Below are 18,139 nucleotides of genomic sequence, written 5' to 3' on the forward strand. Positions count from 1 at the left end.
CTAGAATATAGTTGGAAAGTACCTTTATCTCAGTAATACAATTCAAAAAGGGAAACTCTTGCTCTTGGGAGTGTGGGCAGGTGCTAAGTTCTGCTGAAAGTGTCTCCCCCTTTAATTACTGTGGAGACTTTCCACTGGACCTCTTCTCATCTGGATTGTTTGCAACTTCATTCTTCATCCAGATCCTAAGACCTTGACTTTTAGACAAATTAAATTTTTTTGCTTTTCTCTAAAACGTAAACTTTGGGTCAATGAGCAACAGTTCAGTGCTTTTTTGTTCTGTCTCTGAAATTTAGCATTTTCATGGCCTGTAAGCCTAAATGTCCCTTTTTATATTGAATTACTAAAATTTACTTTATGTTAATGTTTTTATGGAATGTAAGCTACTCCTACATTGCACGTAAAATTGTATGATTTTTTAGTAAAAGGAAAAAGGGTGTTTTATTCCATGATATGGGGACACAGGATAAAAAAAAAATCAAGTCTCAATTTACAATATCAGAACTTATGTTCCTCACAGATTTCAGATTGCTTTCCATTTAAAGATGATTGTTCCTTTTTTATTCTCTGTGCTTTACAGACACTAAATATTCCCCGAAGCAAAAAAACCACAGAGATGGCTGAGAAGTAGCTGGCATAAATGATGAACTGCAAAAGAAAACACAGCATCAGTAAAACCAAAATCTTAGTGTTTGTATCTCGTGATCAGATTGCTTACCTGAGGAATGATAGGAAGGCCTAGCGCTCCACTGTCAACCACAACAGAAGTGATGATTGTCTGCAGAAGCAGAGCTCCAAAGTTGTTGGCCCCAAACACCAGAGCGTACCTTTCCATCGACAGGTCGGCTGCAATTTGATACCTTGCAGGAATACATTTTTCTGTTTACTGATGCAAGATTTATACAGTACAAAATAGTCTTGAACAAAATGATAAGTCTTACATGGCTATAGTTATCAGCAGCATGTACAGGCACTTGAAGATGGTGTAGGTGGTGTAGCAGACCCAGATGTTTCCAGTGAAAGTCATGAGAAATAATGCAGCAGCTCCCAGTCCTGAGAAGCCACCCAGGGCCAGCTCCCCCCACTGCTCCCACCTCACCTCTGTGAAGCCTATGCCATAGGCAGTTGCTGCACCTAGAAAACACCAGGTCAGCGTTTACCTGACTACAAATATGGTCATTTGATAATAAGATGGTATGTCTTTATCTCCCAATCTCCTTTTTTTCCAACAGTTTAATTTCTTTCTGTTTTCTGCTTACTTAACAAGTTTGATGCTGCCTCCACACCTCCATTGTAAATGCTGAAGTTCTGAGAGGGCTGCACATGCTCCCACAGCACCTGGATCACATACACACACAGATTACAAGAAAATCCTGAAGTAATTGTCACATTTACTGCTACAGCAGTGCACTCAGAATTGCCTTTTTAACGGCAGGATTTAAGTCAAATGTTTTTGGTATCCTGTATGTTTCTTGCAATAGTTTGCAGGAATATTCATCTTTGTCCATTTGGGAGACCCATTTGTTACCACACTTTAACTTCCTGGCAAATATCTTGAGATGCTGCTTCAGTATTTTCACATCATGCTCTTTCCCCATGATTCAATCTATTTTTTAAGTGCACCAATCCCTCCTGCATCAAAACACCCCCATGCTGCCACCATCTCCTTCAAAGTTATGATGGTGTTCTGGGGCTTGCAGGCTTCCCCCCTTTCAGCCAAATACTTCAACTTAAGTTTCATCATCCTTAGGATATATCTCCAAAATTTAAAGTATTTATCTCTGTCTGTTAGCAAAATCTAATCTGTTTTTTAAAGTAGCTTTTGGAGAAATTGCTAATTCCTCATCAAGTCTGGTTTCCATGTGGTTAACTGCATTCTCTTACCAGCCTTCAGCAACATCTTTATAAGGTTTTTCCTTTTAATGTGCTGACCATATGCAAATTTTTCACCATAATATCTTTATTACTGGGACACTGAACCTTTGTGCAACATATCAATCTATTTTCATGCTTTCTACTTTTACGTTTTTGTTGTTGTTAGAGTATTAAACAGGAGCTCTCATAATGCAAGCTTTTGATTGACTATTGACATTTTTGTTGACTTTGACACTGACCTGTACATAGTTGACAGTCTGGTTATAGCCACATGTGGCCATCGCCCACCACACTGACCAGTACAACAGCTGTCTGGAGGAATAACACTGGCGGAAATCTCTCCATAGCTGCAGAACGACCTGGCTGCAGGATGCTGCCCCTTTTATCTCCTCCGAATCCTCATCCTCCTTAACCCCCTGCCCCTTCTTATCTCCTTTGTCTCCCAGGGATGTATTTGATGTTTGTGAGTCGTGTTCTTCATCCTCAGATCCACCTCTGTGCCTCTTTGCGCCTTCCTCTGACGCTCTCTGTCCAGAATGTTTTCTGTGGAAGAACATGCTTCTCTGTGGCATGGGCAGCAGGCAGGAGGCAACGAGTGCGATGGCTGTGAGTACCAAAGTGAACACGAGGATGTTGTTGTAGGACATGAGGTTGAAGCTGACGAGCAGCTGACCCAGCACCGAGCCCACGGTGTATCCGAGGAGCTGGACGCTGCGGCTGTAAGACGTGGCCTTACGGTATCTTTTTAGATCTACAACACTGTAATAAACAAAAATTTGGGATAACTGTCAGATCCACTCTAACTCCACACAGTCCAAACGTATGACTCTGATTGTACTTTTAGTTGCATGACATGACCTGTAGATATAGGAGAAATAGGCCACATCGCTGGCTGTGACCACCCCGTAGCAGAACTGCATGGCCTGCATGGCTGGCACGCTCTCTGTCCACCTCAGCAGAGCCGTGGTGATAAAGAGCATTACACACTGGAAGACCACCACAGGTTTGTAACGCAGCCAATCCGTGAGCAGGAAGACCGGCACCAGCACGGACAGGTAGGAGTATGTCCACACAGGAAAAATCTGATTGTTGACCTGAAATGCAGAGATAGACATACAAAAACAGTTCTAAGTTCTATTTTCCAACCACACTTCTTGGTTTCCTACTATCCTCAGAGTTTTTAATAATGCATTAGACAGTTTTCAACCCATTTTTATTCATTTCTGTAATCTCCTTAGGTGTTTTGTTTGTTTGATGCCAATAATTTGGCTCTTATTAAACAGATTCATCTTTTTCCATGACCACAGGATGTGTCTTTTCATATGCTTATTTAAGAAATTGGAAGCTACTTAATGCATCAGCTGGAAAACGGTTTTGTACCTGTTCAGTGGTCAGATTCTTGTCTGGTCCTGTCAGGAACGGTATGAGGAAGGGTTCCAGTGGCTTCACTGTGCTAAAGAATCCATAGACACACAGCAAAGTGGTGGGATATCTCCAGTCTGAGCTCAATCTTTTCACACTCTCCATGTTTGCCTGCTTGGCTTTGGTATGTGTCCTTAGTGGCTGCAGCTACTTTGGTCTTGCGTGTCTGTCAGGTTTAGTCATCTAAAGTTAGTGATGGTTTTGCCAATCAACAACCAGGTCAAAGAGCAGCAAGGTGCCGGTGATTGTAAATCACGTTTTCTGCTCTTAATTCTTATCAGAAAATATCTCTTTTACAGCTTGAGATAGTGGTATTAACAACACAAATGTTGGGAAAAAAAAACACACAAAGCCAGTCAGGATTTTTTTCAGGCACAATAGTTTTATTGATTATGATCAGAAACGTTCAGTGGAGATCACCTCTCCACCTGATTCTTTTCCTTTTCCTTTCATTTCTGTCTGATCCACAAATCGCCGACGTACACAGGCGGTGTAGGTCCCTCGGATCAGAAAGAGAACTGAGATGGCAGCATAGTAGCTGCCATATATGATAAACTGCAGAAAGAAACATTTGTCAGTGGCAGAAACATTAAACTTTTCAAACAGTATTAAGCAAATTCTCTTGTAATGGCCAGTCATTACCACAAGATGTCCCTCCTTAGTCACAAACTTATCCTTGTGTTTTCAGTTAGAGTCAAGTCTCAACCTGCTGCCATTTAAAAAAGAAATCAATAAAACCATGAGTGAAAACAGTATACCTGGGTGACGATGTCCAGTCCCAGTGCGGTTTCATCCACAACAACGACTGTGACAATAGTCTGCAGTAAGAGGGCTATGAACGTGTTGATCCCAAACGTCAAAGCATAACACTCCATGGAGAGGTTGGATGCTATCTGAAATCTACAGAAACACAATCAGGAGAGGAACCCTTCTTTAATATTAGACTATTGTAGATATTCAAGATCAGAGTTACTTGAAATTACTTGAATAAATTAGATTCCATCTTCATGAAAAAGAGTATCAGTGCACTGCTTGTAGACTTGAGTTCAGCGACTCCCATATCAGTATTAGCCAAGTTTATTATGTGCCAATATGGTGAACTTTAAAAACAGTGCACAAACAACTTTAGATAATTGATAATATTTACTTTGTGACTCTATGTCCCGTAAACTGATAAACACTGATTCCCTTTGAGGACACCTGACACTTTTCATTAGCTTGTTGTATTTATCCATAGGATTTTCTGTATCGTCACTGTATTTTATTTCAAATTTTTTGAAAATCGTTTTGGTTCTAACTTCAGCATAACAAATAAATATCTGAAGAAAATATCAAACAACACTAAAGAAGTAAGATTTATGAATCAAGCCAAAGTTTTCTGTTTAAACTTTAAGGGTTTTTTGCTGACTCATATTTGTAGATAATTTAATTTAAAAGTCACCATAAATGAACGTTGAGTGAAAAAAGAGGAACTATATGTTGAGCTTACATTGTGATGGTAATGAGAAACATGTAGCAGGATTTGAATAAGACATATGCAGCGTAGCACGCCCAGATACTGCTTGTGAATGCCATCAGATACACAGCACCTGAGCATACAGCCGAGAAGAGCCCCAGGGTCAGCTCTCCCCACGTGGCCCAGGTCACTCTGATGAAGCTCACAGAGAACGCTGCAGCAGCACCTGAAATATGAAGCAGATAACTGGTTGTTCCATGTACGTCCTACCCATTTAGATTCATTAATTTACCCCGAGGCCATCATCTCTTCCTCAAACGTTGACAGTAACAAATCGTGTGCATCCTTAAGCTGGTCTCCTTAGCCCGGTTTGATAAACCTCTTGCAGGATGCACTTAGAATCTACCACCAGCAATAATCAGAGAATCCATTAACTTTTGTCTCTCTCTTTAATTGAAGCAATTACTCCACTTCCCCTCACGCTGAGCCAGGCTGAGCGTGAGCCAAAAGGAACCCGGTGCTGCTGTTCTCTTTCAAAATCAATACGCATTTTCCATTTAATCAGTCACCACATAAAACCAGCCCCAGTGCGCTTGTCTTTTTTGTTGATTGCAATTTTCACATGTCTCGGTGTTATCAGTTGTGGCAGCTTTAAGCAATGTTGTTAAATGTTACTTGCTGGATGTGATGCTTTGTTCCCCCCTTCCATCCATAAATTTGCAAAGTGGAAAAACTTGTGCTGTATAAGGATTTTTTTTTTCTAGAAATCTAAAGTCTAGAAGGTATTTCTCTTATTTACCTTATAATGATTTGTTACAGTGATATTTAACAATTTTAAAAATGTTCAGACTCACCAACAACAGAAGATACAGCTTCTACAGCTCCGTTATAGACAGATGACGTGGCAGATGGTTCTATATGGTCCCACTTAAGCTGGATGTAGTTAAAGATTTGCATGTAGCCGGCCGTGGCCAATGCCCACCACAAGGACCAGTACACTAAATGCCTGCATGGTGAAACATGAGACAACATATTATGATCAGGGGAATCAATAAAATACACAGTGCTTTGCAAAAGCATTCATGTCTCTTTAACTTTTTAATGTTGAGTAAAGTTACCTCAAACGTCAACATATTTTATTTAAAATTTCATGTGACAGACCAACACAAATGTGTATATAACTGTGAACTGGAAGAAATGGGAAACGAATACCTGATTTTTTTACATTTTCCCAGAAAAAGAATTAACTGGGGATGAAGTTTGCTGTTCAACTGAAGATTGAGCATAAATCTACAGATATAGTAACAGTGGACGATATTCCTCCTTAGTGAAAATCTGAACATAAATTCGGTTGAAAAATTTTGGCAAATCTTGAAAACTTATTTTTACAGACACTTTTCATCCAATCTGTGTGACTTGAGCTAGAAAGACTCAGAAATGTCTGTTTCTGGTTTTCAAAGCTGGTAGAAATGTTGCCCAAAAAGACTTGAAGCTGTTATTGAAGCAAAAGATGATTCTACAAAGAATTGACCGATAGAGGCATATGCACTCCATTATAAAAAATAATTTAAACAATTTATAATTTTATACTACTATGTCATGTTGATCTATTACATAAATCCAAATGAAATACATTGAGGTTTGTGGCAATATAAAAACTTACAAGGGGTACATACACTTTTGCAAGGCACTGTATGAGAAACACACCTAGAAGAATATGATTCCTTAAAGCTTTTCCAAAGTAAGGGACCTGCAGTGATCACACTTTCCCTGCTGCACCAGCCAGCACCGCCAGCATGCTCCGTCTTTTCATCATCCAAGGATTCTCCATCCTTGTCTGCCCCTGAATCTCTCTGTCCATTGTTTTTGAGTGACCCTTTCTTCTGTGACAGGGAGCCCACAGCCTCTTCCGCTTTGAAGAACATGGTCCTTTTGGGCATGGGCAACCAGAAAGAGACTAGAAAAGCTGCGCAAACAATCCCCAGAGTTATAGCATTTAAGTAGAAGTAATCCACTCCTGTGAATGAAATAGATAATAATCAGAGTTTGCACAATGTTGGGATCACAGTTTACACCAACTCTTCTTTGTTTGTTTGTTTTTGTTGTGCATATAGAAAAAAATATGTCATACTGCTAGTTCCTTTAGAGTATTAATGAAAAATCAACATCAGCATCTTTTAAAATCATTACCTCCAATGGAGACAAGCATTTGGCCAAGGCTGGCACCAAATGTATATCCCGTCAGCATGGCGCTACGCAGGTAACTTGTAGCTTTTTGATAGCTTTTTAGCGGAATCACGCTGTAAATATAAGAGAAGTAGGCAACCTCTGTTGAAGTCACTATTCCAAAGTTGACCTGTAAATGAGACAAAGCAGTCTTCCAGAAGCTGTTTCTCATTATGAGGCATTGTTCACTAGCAAATGTGTTAAACTTCTAGATGGTGTTCCTGTTAATGTTTACTATAGTTAGAGGACAAAACACAGCGTTACAAAAGTATTTACATCCCTTGAACTTTTTATCGCTTTCACATTACAACAGCAAACATTTATGTGATAGACTGGTGGAAAGATAATGATACATGACTTTAGAGAATTTTAATTTATGAGATGAGTAGGACATCCATATTTGTTCTGGTCATGCATTTCTATTTACCCACCATGAAACATGGTAGTGACAGCATTGTACTACGGAAATGCTTTTCTTTGACAGAGACAAGGAAGCAATGAAGAAACGTTCGTGTTTTAACTCTGCATTACAGCTTTTACAGGACTGGTATCTTACTGACCTGAAGGAAGGTCATTGCAGGCAGACCAGGGGCAAATGATAGCAAGAGATAGTTGCTGACAAGAAAGAGTCCCTGTACTACAATGACAGGTTTGTACTTCAGAAAGTCAGTCAGGAGGAAAACTGGAAAAAGAAAGGCCAGGTATGAGTATGTCCAAACAGGAAACAGATAGTTGGTCACCTATGAGTAAAAAGCAGCAAGATCAGAAATGCTGAGTCAAACAAAATTGCTGAGTAAATAAAAAAATATATATATATCTGCTAAAACGTGTGTGAAATACGTACCACCTCTTCAGAAATGTTCTTGTTTGGTCCAATTAGGTAAGGTGTAAGGAAGGGCTCTGCTACTCGGCAATTAGCAAGAAAGCCATAGATTGACAGCACTATGGTGGGGTAAGCCCATCCAGAAGACTTCAATTTTGCCCAGTACCCCATAGTATGGCCTCAACAGAATTTTGTGCTGCTTGACTTTGAAATAATATGTTTCCAAGATGAGGTATCAGTTCAGATTGGCTTCTCAGTATCTCTTAGGTGGATTTCTGTTAAAGCTATCAGTAGTCACAAGAAGCTGGATTACAAACACACAATCTTTATGAGCAACACACTCTAATCAGTACTGGTTTGTATGCAGACTTTGACCTGTTTGTGGATTATAAGACTTGGCAAGTTGAATGTAATAAGTAGAAAACTTTACTGAAGGGTAAACTGCCTTCTAAATGTATTCATGCTCATTACATCTAAAGTGTGTTGCAAATTACCAGATGAATGGCAAAATATTTTAGATGGAATTTTATGTGACAAATCATCATGCAGTAGTGCATACATGGAAAATGATACATGATTGTACAAGATTTGTTAGAAATAAAAACCATTTACATTTCTGCTACAAACTATTTTAGGGTACGACTAAGAAACTTTGCACACATTGAGAATTATATTTGTCCCATTGTTCTTTGCAAAGTAGCACAAGTTCAGTCAGATTGGGGGGGGGGGGGGGGGGTATGTGAACTACACTTTCAAATCTTGTTGTATTATTGCACTAGTGATCTCAATTTGCAGTATATATACAGGAACAATTCAGAACCAAGATTATGTTATATTACATTACAGTAAACTGAGAGAAACGTTCATTTATGTAATTATTAATAATAATTCATTACACAAAATCTCAGTAAAGCACAGTTATGTTTGTGGTCATAATATAAAAAAGTTTTATTTTTCACCTTGCATTGATACTTTCAAGCACTGGGATCAGGCTGTCTGTGGTTACAATTAGTGCAGATCCTTTTCTAAGGCAGATGCATGAAACACATGAAGCTCACTCATAACACCAGAAATATTTATATAGTTCTAAAGTAGTGTAGTACAGTTTAATAATCATTAATTAAGAAAGTAGAAAATAATTTTGGAGAGGCAACTACAAAAAGATGAAAAGTTCTATGCGTTTATATGCATCAACAATAATAAGAACTATTTTCTCTGAACGTGTTTCTCTTCTTTGTTTTTAATCTACTCCCATTTGAATCCACCCAATTAACCCGTTTTGCGCATGTGTGAAGCGGGGCACGCGCTGTCGTCGCCATAGCGACTGTTTGTTGTGGTCTGCAGCAGAAAATGAGACTCAAGCGGTTTCTTCTCAGATATTATCCACCCGGTAACTTAATTATAATTTTTTTTCTATTTAATGTGGGTTTAGACATTCTTATAAAGAACATGGCGGCACTGTGTAGAATTGTTTCCAACATCCACGGTAATTGCTTTAAACTAGCATTCGCCCCGTTAAATGGAGCTGGCAAAATTAGATAGAGATAATTGTGTTAGATAAACTCAAAACGAAAAACTCGCAGGTTCTTTAATGTGACACTACCAGCAGTTTATTTACTTCTTTCGACAGGTATAATCCTGGAATATGAGCGAGGAGGCTATTTGAGGACCAAATCCATCGATCTTCTGGATTTGACCCCTGAGTGAGTGAGTTTGGTCCTTCAACACTAGGATGGATGGACTTTAAAAAAAAAAAGTTTTTTAGTAACTTACTGATTTTTCATGCTTTGCATTCGCTCTTCACAGAACAAATACAGATGAGCTGGTGTCAGAAATCAGACAATCAGAGCCTCTGATCACAGAGTCCCGGGCCGAACAGGTCAAAGAGTTGGTTCTCCGACTCCAACAGAAACAGGGTCAGCAGGACCACCACAGGTTCTGTTTCTGCAAGGTCAGTTTATGATACTTATTTATTTGACGTGCAATTCAAATGAAATAAATTAAAATGGAATTTTTCATTTTCCAAACGCATCATTACCCAGGTTTTTTTTCAAGGAAGTGTTTGAATCTATATTTTTATTTTTAAATGGGGAAAAGTTTCTGAATGTGATCTATTGACTTCACAAAGTCATTCTAAGTATTATTTTATGTGACTACTAATTAGATAATTTTGCTTACTTCGGTGCCTTTCTATTCTCTAAATATTTTTTACTATGGTGACGCAACCCTGAATTTGTGGGAAATGCATGAGGTTCAGCTGTTATAGTAGCAGCCATACCTCCAAATTGTCACTAGAGAGCACTAGTGGTTTCGGTTCTTAAGCCCTGGTGAGTAAACAGTGTTTGATGATGTGTAAGTTCATTAAGGTTGCTAATTAGTGTTTTTTATCAGCTGCTTGGGTGAGTTTCCCAACTTTTTAATGAGAAAAGAACACATTAATCCATCACTCATAGGCCAGGTGAAAGATACTTGCTCATTTCATAGATGGAATAATTTTACACATGGAGTTGAATTGGTAACTTTTATTATGAATTAAGTCAATATTGCCTTAGAACGTTTTCTTTTAATATTTCATCTATCATTTCTATTCATTTTGCAGGAGCTGAAGGCACACATACTGCCTCTGACCAATATTGCCTTTAATAAGTCTGGATCAAGGTGAGAAGTCTTAACGCAGTTAGCTGTCATTGCCACATTTAGCAAATAAATAATGATGACAAGCCTACAAATCTTATTAACAAAATAGTATTCCTCGTTTGAATCTCAATTACTTCACAAAGAGCAAAAGAAATCTTTGGAGGGGGAAAGGTAGACTGATTATTGGCCACCAGCAATATGAAAACTAAATCCCCGTGGAAATCTTTTGAAAGAGCTGAACTCTCAAGCTAAGAATGAAAAGAAGAAAAAAGTACCTGGTAGATGCAATGGCTGTAGCTAGTTTTCTAAAAAAAAAAAAAAAACTAGAATTGTTGAAAAATATCTGACTGGAAAACCTTATAGCATATTTCAGAACAAAGCACATTGTTCCAAAAAACTATTTTCAGTTTTTTTTTTCTCATATTTTTGTTTCTATATATTTTAGTTTCACTTATCTAAAACTGTCAGTTTTAAATGTTTTTGTTGTTATAATAACAACAAAAACTATGCCAGCAGTATGATCTTATAATTCAGTGGTCCCAAGAACTCTAACCTCTGCCCTCTATTATAGCCCCATGCTGTTACTTATTGTGTTGTTGTTACTCTTTTCTCTCAAATTCTGTAGGTTCATAACTGGAAGTTATGACAGAACATGTAGAGTTTGGGACACCGCCTCTGCCACAGAGATGCACACACTTGAGGGTCACAGAAACGTTGTATATGCAATCGCATTCAACAATCCCTACGGGTAACGAGCTGTTTGATCACGTAATAGAATTTTGCTGCTTCGTTGAACGTTCAAAACAAAACTTACATTTCTTGCTGTCTTTCCTCCTCATTAAACATAGAGACAAGATTGCCACAGGCTCTTTCGATAAGACCTGCAAACTGTGGTGTGCGGAGACAGGCAAATGTTTTCATACTTTTTGTGGACACAGGGCTGAAATAGTAGGTATTTTAAACTTGAATCTGTCAGTTACTGTATGTTTTTTTATCCTTAAAAAGGATAAAACAGGATCAATAATATGATTTGATTTGGCTAAGTAATGCTGACCTCTGACAGAAAACCTGGAGAAAAAAAATCAAACTTGGCCCCAAAAAAGAGCAAAGACAATTACCCATTTGTGGTTATGTCCATGACATTGGCCAGGAAGAAGATCATCCAAGCTCATCAAATAAGATAAAGTTTTACCTCAAATTTCTGTTAAAATACTCTTTTTTCTTCCAACACACTGTAATTTCAACTCTCATTCAACTTTCTCAAGTACTAATTTTACAAGTCCCTTATAAGTGTCTTCAAAAGTATTTATACACTTTATTTTCAGATTTTGATAGATTTCAACCACAATCTTCAACATATTTTGTTGGGTTTTTATGTAATATAATGACGGGGAAGAAAATGGATGAATGGTTTAAAAAATGTTTTCACATAAAATCCCAGCAAAATGCACATAATTTGTGGTCATAACATGTTCAAGAGTGAAAATGTTGTTTGTACTATATGTGGTGTGGTGTGAGCACTGTATATTTATCACCAGTTGGGCAACACTAATGGAGAAATATGGAATGAAAGACAAAATACAACCATGCACACGTAGTTGTTGCATCACATGTAATAAACAGTTTTGTATGTTAAGAATTCATGCACTTTATTGACTGCCATTTGAGTAGGGCCAAGGTAAACTGAGGATTCAAAGAAATAAATCTGTATGTATCATAGCTTCACATCAAATTTGAATATATTAAATACATCCAGGTCATGTCTCTAGTTTGTTGCAGAAAGTGAAATATCAAAGTGTAAAAGGAAGAATCTGTTGTGTAGGTGTGTCTGGCATTCAACCCTCAGAGTACACTGGTGGCCACAGGCAGCATGGATGCCACCGCAAAGCTGTGGGATGTGGAAAGTGGGGAGGAGGTGGCCACACTGACAGTGAGTTATCTGTTCTGTACTGCTTGCTTATCTTGCATTTCTCCTGTATTTTGAGTGATGCACATATTGTAAATGTAATTGTTACTAAAACTTCCTATAGCGTTCTTTTGTGTTTGGTGGCAGCATATGTACTTCACAGCATGGCTGTGAATTATCTAAAGCTGTGAATTTAACAAAAAATCCACCACCAAAACAATTCTTTTGGGCAATTAATGGTGTTGATTCAGAGATTTGCAGGCTCGAAGTTAGGAGGAACTCTTTCAGATTTTTTAATCCCTCACATCATGTAGAGCTAAATGACGTGAAGTAAATCTTTAATGATGAGGAAAATCAATTCCTGAGCCAAACTCTTTCTGTGAGATGAAGAGAAAGAGCGAGAATATAATAGAGAGCAGATATGAGTCAGCGGGGAGTGATGTTCTTTCTCTTCTTTCTTCCAGGGCCACACCGTAGAGGTCCTCTCTTTGTGCTTTAACACTGTTGGCAATCATCTTGTCACTGGCTCCTTTGATTACACAGTTGCTATATGGGATGTTTCTTCCAAAAGGTCAGATGTTTTTATTGTTGCTGTGAATGCATCCAGTTGTAATGAGTCATCACTTAGTTTGTACATACACATTCTGCATTTATAAATTACATTTCTTGTCTTTTTTCTTTTTTTTTTGTCTTAGACGGGTTCACACTTTGATAGGTCACATGGGAGAAATAAGTAATGTTCAGTTTAACTGGGATTGTTCTCTCATAGCATCTGGTTCCACTGACAAAACCTGCAAGGTAGGAATTGGTGTGACATTTGATTCTTTGACTGTTTTAGCACTTTTTAAATCTGGAATAAAAAAACTGTACATGTTGACATTTACTGAAAATCTTGTTTTGCTGTTTTTAGAGCCTGTTGATATTTAAGTGAGGAATGTCCCTACTTGTATAGATAACCTCTATCAAATGTCCTTTCTGTCTTTAAGTTCTGAACCATTTCATGGAGAAATTATTCAGATCCAATTAATTATTAATGCCCAACTGAATCCCTCCTACAAATCATCCAATCCTCTCATTATTTAACTTGAAAGCTAAACTAAAGCTGGAGTAAACGGCTAACAGCGGCCTGCAATAACAATTTTTCTTTATTGTTTGTATGCCTATGCTTTCTCTATGTTTTGAATTAGCCTCTTTTATTTGGGTTATTTTTAAGAGAAATGTCTTGATGTGAATCAAAGTGATGTGTACTTTTTTTTTGTAGCTGTGGGATGCGGTCAGTGGGAAATGTGTGGCCACCCTAGTCGGACATAGAGAGGAGGTGTTAGATGTGTGTTTTGATTTAAGCGGTCAGCTTATTGCTACAGCCTCTGCTGATGGTGAGGCCATACCGTTGCATTAAAAACTATCTTATACGTTTATTTGATTCCTCGCAAATAAACTATTTGAGGTCTTACATAAACAAACATAAGCTGTTTCTGTGTTTGTCAGGTACAGCAAAAATATTTAATGCAGCTACACATCAGTGTCTGGTGACACTGAAGGGCCACGACAAGGAAATCTCCAAGGTATGTTGGGGGTTGGTTGACCAATTTGTTTTCACTCTGTGCCAATATCGGGTTACTTGATTTTGTTCTGCAGACAATTTTCAAAATATTAAAGAATTAGGATAATTGTATGCTTATGCTGCAATGTGTGGGTAAGGTACAGATTTTAGAATTCAGGTCAAGCAATCAGATGACAAATATGTCAACCAGCAAAAGTTAAGTAAACCTCCTCACAGCGTTACATAATTTGGAAGTGGAAGGAACTCTGGTAACCTTGCTAAAATAAGATAAATTGTGATGCTGAAATGGAGAGACAGTAGTACAGGCTTCAGGAGGTCTGATTGTCAGTCTGACCTTGTGCCGTCAGTCGTTCCACTTAAAGCAAAATCATTACAGCGTGCCTTGACACATAAATCCTGGCATAAAAAAAGAGACTGTTAACCTGGTGTTACACGGATTTGTGAAGTCAAGCTGATGCATGCTTTTGCATAATTTGTAATTTGTCTGGCCCTGCATTTACCCTGTTCTTAAAGGCAAGTGATTTTCGACATTTGTTATTCATGAGCTTATTTTCCTCTGGATCTTACTCAGAGGAGTCCTCTGGATGTGTTTACTGCAACACCGACAGGCAGTAAAAAATAGGCAGCACGGAGGACGATTCCAGAGGATTATGACACTAATCTGTTTCTAAGAGGAGGCTTCTCCCCCTCCCCTTCATGCATGTTAACCATGTTTCACTCTGTTTCAGCATCTCACCCTTCATGCATTTTCTGCTCATTTCAACATATTCCAGTCTCAATGTCCCAATTCACCTTGCTAACCTTCACTATATTTTATTTAAGAAGGAAATGATAGCTTTGTAATGAAATGGAACTGATGCCAGTCACTAAAATGAGAGCTTCTGTTTGAATTGCAGTGAATGTGACATCTTCTGTGTTTATTATGAAGCTGCTTATCAGGGGAATCCTTCCTATCTTGGTCACCCCATTAGCTTCATTCCTGCTTTTCAGTAAAGTCTAAATTACCCCCTAATGGGAAAATTTCCTCTTTTATGAAATTCGGTTTTCACAGTCTCCTTAACTTGCTCCAAAGCTAAAGGGAAGGAAATGTAACTTTAGTCTGCCTTTAATGGGAGCATCTAAAAATACCTCATGGAAAGAGTTTTAGATCTGCAGTATTAAACCTAGACACATATCAAGACTATGACTACAACACTTGTATAAAGAAGAGAATCCGAAAGCTACATAGAGCAAAAAAAAAAAAAGCAAACAATTCTCTGTAAATTGTAACCTTCCTTTTAAGATTCATCCCTTCATATGTTTTGTTTTTCTGATACATGAAGCAAAAAGCATGCAGCAACCTTGTCAACCATAAATGATGAAGCTTAGTTTAAGCCACAAAGGTCTGAACATCAGCAGATCATCCAGCTTCTCATTGTTCAGTCTTCAGTCTCTCTCTGTCCTTTGGGATCAGTTTGGGGTTCTTAATAAAGGCTTACTTTATGGTAATAGCCTACTAGTGCACAATTAATTTAATTCTCTATTCCTCTACCTCTCAGTTAGAAAATAAAACAATTTAGGAAATGATAAACCCTGGGCTATTTCACAGTTCCATTTTTATGAGATTTCTTTTGCTAAGTATTACCATAGATGACTTCATCAATGCTCACGTTGAAAACACAAACTTCTGAGTGATGCCAGCCTCTCCTTGCAGATTTGTTTCAGCCCCCAGGGCAGCAGGGTCCTGACGGCCAGCTCAGACAAGACAGCCCGTCTGTGGGATGTTCAGTCCGGAGTCTGCCTTCAAATCCTGGAGGGCCACACAGACGAGATCTTCTCCTGTGCCTTCAACTACGAGGGGGACACCATCATTACAGGTATCTGAAGAGACGCAACGTCTCACTGTCGCATGTTAGTGTGACAAACATGCACTTTAAAAATCCTTGAGGGGGTGAATGAAATCCTCCATGGTAGCTGTCACATTTGCTTAATTGCAAATGTTAGATGAAAAGCATCCAGCTGTGTCCTTCTGTGTGACCACCTGTTTATGTTTGTGCTTCCCTGCAGGCAGCAAGGATAACACATGTCGGATCTGGTACTGACCCTTCCCTCGCCCCCACAGAAAGTGAAGAAAGATGTTTTTAAATCCTTTTCTTTTTTGTAAATCAAAGGCTTAAATGATTGTTTCATTTACACGCAGCTCAGTAGAATTAGGTGTTTCCAAAATAGTATTTAAAGGCCACTATTGAAATTTGGTCTCAGAGTATTAAACAAGCTTTTCATCTATTAAAATTAAAATTAAATGAAAACACACCCTCAATTTTAAGAGTTTAACATGTAAATAATCTGAGTTTCAACAGGTGTTTATAAAGTTCAAATTGCACTGACTTATACTTGACAGATTCCATCATGTCATGCATGAAACAGTGATAAAGCTAAAAGGGATTTGTGAAAAAAAGACTAAGACACGGTCAATTGCAGTTTTCTAAATACAAAAGTTTTCTGTACCAATAAGGTAAAGATTTTTTGAGGCAATCTTTTACTGAAGCAGTAGGGCTGAAGGTAAGCTATTGACTAGAGATCTTTTTAATAAATTATTAATGTTGTATAATCTGTGGAAATGTAGTGGTTATACACAGCATACCTTTAGGTTCTCTGTGATGTTTCTTGCCAGTACATGCTGGTAAAAGGAGTTATCAGCTATCTATGTTTATCTATCTTTATTCAAGGCTACAGTAAACCACAGAGCACGACTGTTACAAATGATGTACATATTGTCCTGTTGAAAGGTGCATTTGATTTATTAACCAGGGACGTTCACAGATTCTCAGACTATGAATAACTATGCATGGCTCACAACAATCTGCATGTTAGTTATAGGACTGCAATAGTCTATATTCAGTGACTTGGGGCAATTTGTAAACAAATAAGCTTACCTCCAACACCTTGGAAAATAAGACTTCTTAATGTGATTCTCTCAGAAAATGGACATAAAACTGTCAAATTGTCCCTAGTACTTTTCCAAGAACATAAATGTAGTACACGTTTTCCTGTGCACCAGTCTATAACTATAACTTATACTTACTTCTAACGATACCTAAACTAATTTTCAATAAATTAGTTTAGGTAACAAAACATGCCATGCAATCATATTTGTGAATTCTGTGACATCAGTAACATTTGTGATAATTAAGCATTTAAAAGATGTTAATGTCTTACTACTTTGAGTTCATAACAAGCATAGACCCCAGATAATTAGTAGTTCACCAAGCTACCGGAAAATAGTAACTTATTTGAAAAATGTTTTATCAAATAGGTTACTTGTGTACAACATCTGCTGACATTAAAACAAAAATACTTTTTAACAATCTCTTTTCCTTACTGTGTCTTCAAAACCTTTTATTGCATGGTATTTTAATAATTAACAACCATTTATTGTAGTCCACATAGCTCTTTGCGCTATGCATGTCGCCCACAGAAACTCTGCCGTAATGCTAAATTTGCAATATATTGTGCAGCGCTAATGACAGAAATTCGAAATATGGAAAAAGCTGTTCTTTAACATATTGAATTAAATCTTCTGAACAAGATAAAGTATAAAATGGTTATGAGTTAAATTAAATGGATCATTATTTAAATACATCCTACAATGATGTGATCTTATAGGAAAACAAGATGACATACTTTTGATATGAGAATGTTACTTATTGTCATTAGATATTTGAAACTTGACTTTCAGGACCTGAATCTTGACTTGGAAAAAAAAAAGTGAGATGTGAAGATTATCAGGAGAAGCAAATGTCAGCTGATCCTTAATTTGTGTTTGGTAAATTTAGAAAATCAAACTTAGATGAACAACACAGGTCATATATTCTTTGTTGAACTAAAACTAAGCAAAACTACAGAGGGATTTTACTTTCCTACCCGACTGTTAGGAACTTTCAGAAGTTTTGTGAGCTTGCTGGTCTGGAGCATTTGAGTGTCAAGCTAATAACTCTCGGAGAAGCAGTTCTTGTCTCTCAATTGAGGAACGGTTGTAAGGTCCTATTTTACAAGCTATGATTTCAACACTCTGCAGTGAGAACTTCTGTCATAAGTGAAAAGCACTTAAGACAACTGCCATTCTTTCCTGGGTCAGGCAGTGTGATTCTTAGAAAAACTGCAAAAAACCAAGGAGCTGCATCTTACAACCTCCAGTCAGCATATCAGGTGAATTTCACAGTTCTACGGTATAAAATAAATAAATATTTA

General features: G+C 37.8%; 3 protein-coding genes across 6 annotated transcripts; 1 reads left to right on the forward strand and 2 right to left on the reverse strand.

Moving 5' to 3' along the window:
* Positions 1 to 45: 45 nt before the first annotated feature.
* LOC102225018 (thiamine transporter 1-like) lies at positions 46 to 3,558 on the reverse strand. The gene is made up of 7 exons (XM_023351270.1): positions 3,256 to 3,558; positions 2,734 to 2,969; positions 2,115 to 2,634; positions 1,260 to 1,338; positions 942 to 1,134; positions 719 to 860; positions 46 to 648 (listed from the first exon to the last, which is right to left on the reverse strand). Exons 1-7 carry the CDS (start codon positions 3,400 to 3,402, stop codon positions 499 to 501), a joined length of 1,467 nt encoding a protein of 488 aa, XP_023207038.1. The 5' UTR covers positions 3,403 to 3,558; the 3' UTR covers positions 46 to 498.
* An 87-nt stretch (positions 3,559 to 3,645) lies between these two features.
* On the reverse strand, positions 3,646 to 8,113 carry LOC102225279 (thiamine transporter 1-like). Of its 2 annotated transcripts, none has more exons than XM_014470371.2 (8): positions 7,824 to 8,113; positions 7,540 to 7,719; positions 6,944 to 7,109; positions 6,461 to 6,770; positions 5,608 to 5,759; positions 4,787 to 4,979; positions 4,056 to 4,197; positions 3,646 to 3,852 (listed from the first exon to the last, which is right to left on the reverse strand). In XM_014470371.2, exons 1-8 carry the CDS (start codon positions 7,971 to 7,973, stop codon positions 3,694 to 3,696), a joined length of 1,452 nt encoding a protein of 483 aa, XP_014325857.1. In that variant the 5' UTR covers positions 7,974 to 8,113; the 3' UTR covers positions 3,646 to 3,693. The 2 variants fall into 2 exon arrangements, with proteins under 2 accessions (XP_014325857.1, XP_023207039.1); XM_023351271.1 differs by having other exon boundaries at positions 7,540 to 7,661; positions 7,824 to 7,916.
* A 997-nt stretch (positions 8,114 to 9,110) lies between these two features.
* Positions 9,111 to 17,232, forward strand: daw1 (dynein assembly factor with WD repeats 1). 3 transcript variants are annotated; one of them, XM_005803356.3, is made up of 13 exons: positions 9,111 to 9,192; positions 9,433 to 9,505; positions 9,609 to 9,753; positions 10,402 to 10,460; positions 11,065 to 11,187; positions 11,288 to 11,387; positions 12,262 to 12,369; positions 12,810 to 12,916; positions 13,041 to 13,143; positions 13,607 to 13,721; positions 13,834 to 13,910; positions 15,603 to 15,765; positions 15,956 to 17,232. In XM_005803356.3, exons 1-13 carry the CDS (start codon positions 9,153 to 9,155, stop codon positions 15,988 to 15,990), a joined length of 1,248 nt encoding a protein of 415 aa, XP_005803413.1. In that variant the 5' UTR covers positions 9,111 to 9,152; the 3' UTR covers positions 15,991 to 17,232. The 3 variants fall into 3 exon arrangements, with proteins under 3 accessions (XP_005803413.1, XP_023206757.1, XP_023206758.1); XM_023350989.1 differs by having other exon boundaries at positions 12,286 to 12,369; XM_023350990.1 differs by lacking the exons at positions 13,607 to 13,721; positions 13,834 to 13,910.
* The last annotated feature ends 907 nt before the right edge of the window (positions 17,233 to 18,139 follow it).

This window comes from Xiphophorus maculatus, chromosome 18 (genome assembly GCF_002775205.1).
Source record: "Xiphophorus maculatus strain JP 163 A chromosome 18, X_maculatus-5.0-male, whole genome shotgun sequence".
Lineage (NCBI taxonomy): Eukaryota > Metazoa > Chordata > Actinopteri > Cyprinodontiformes > Poeciliidae > Xiphophorus > Xiphophorus maculatus.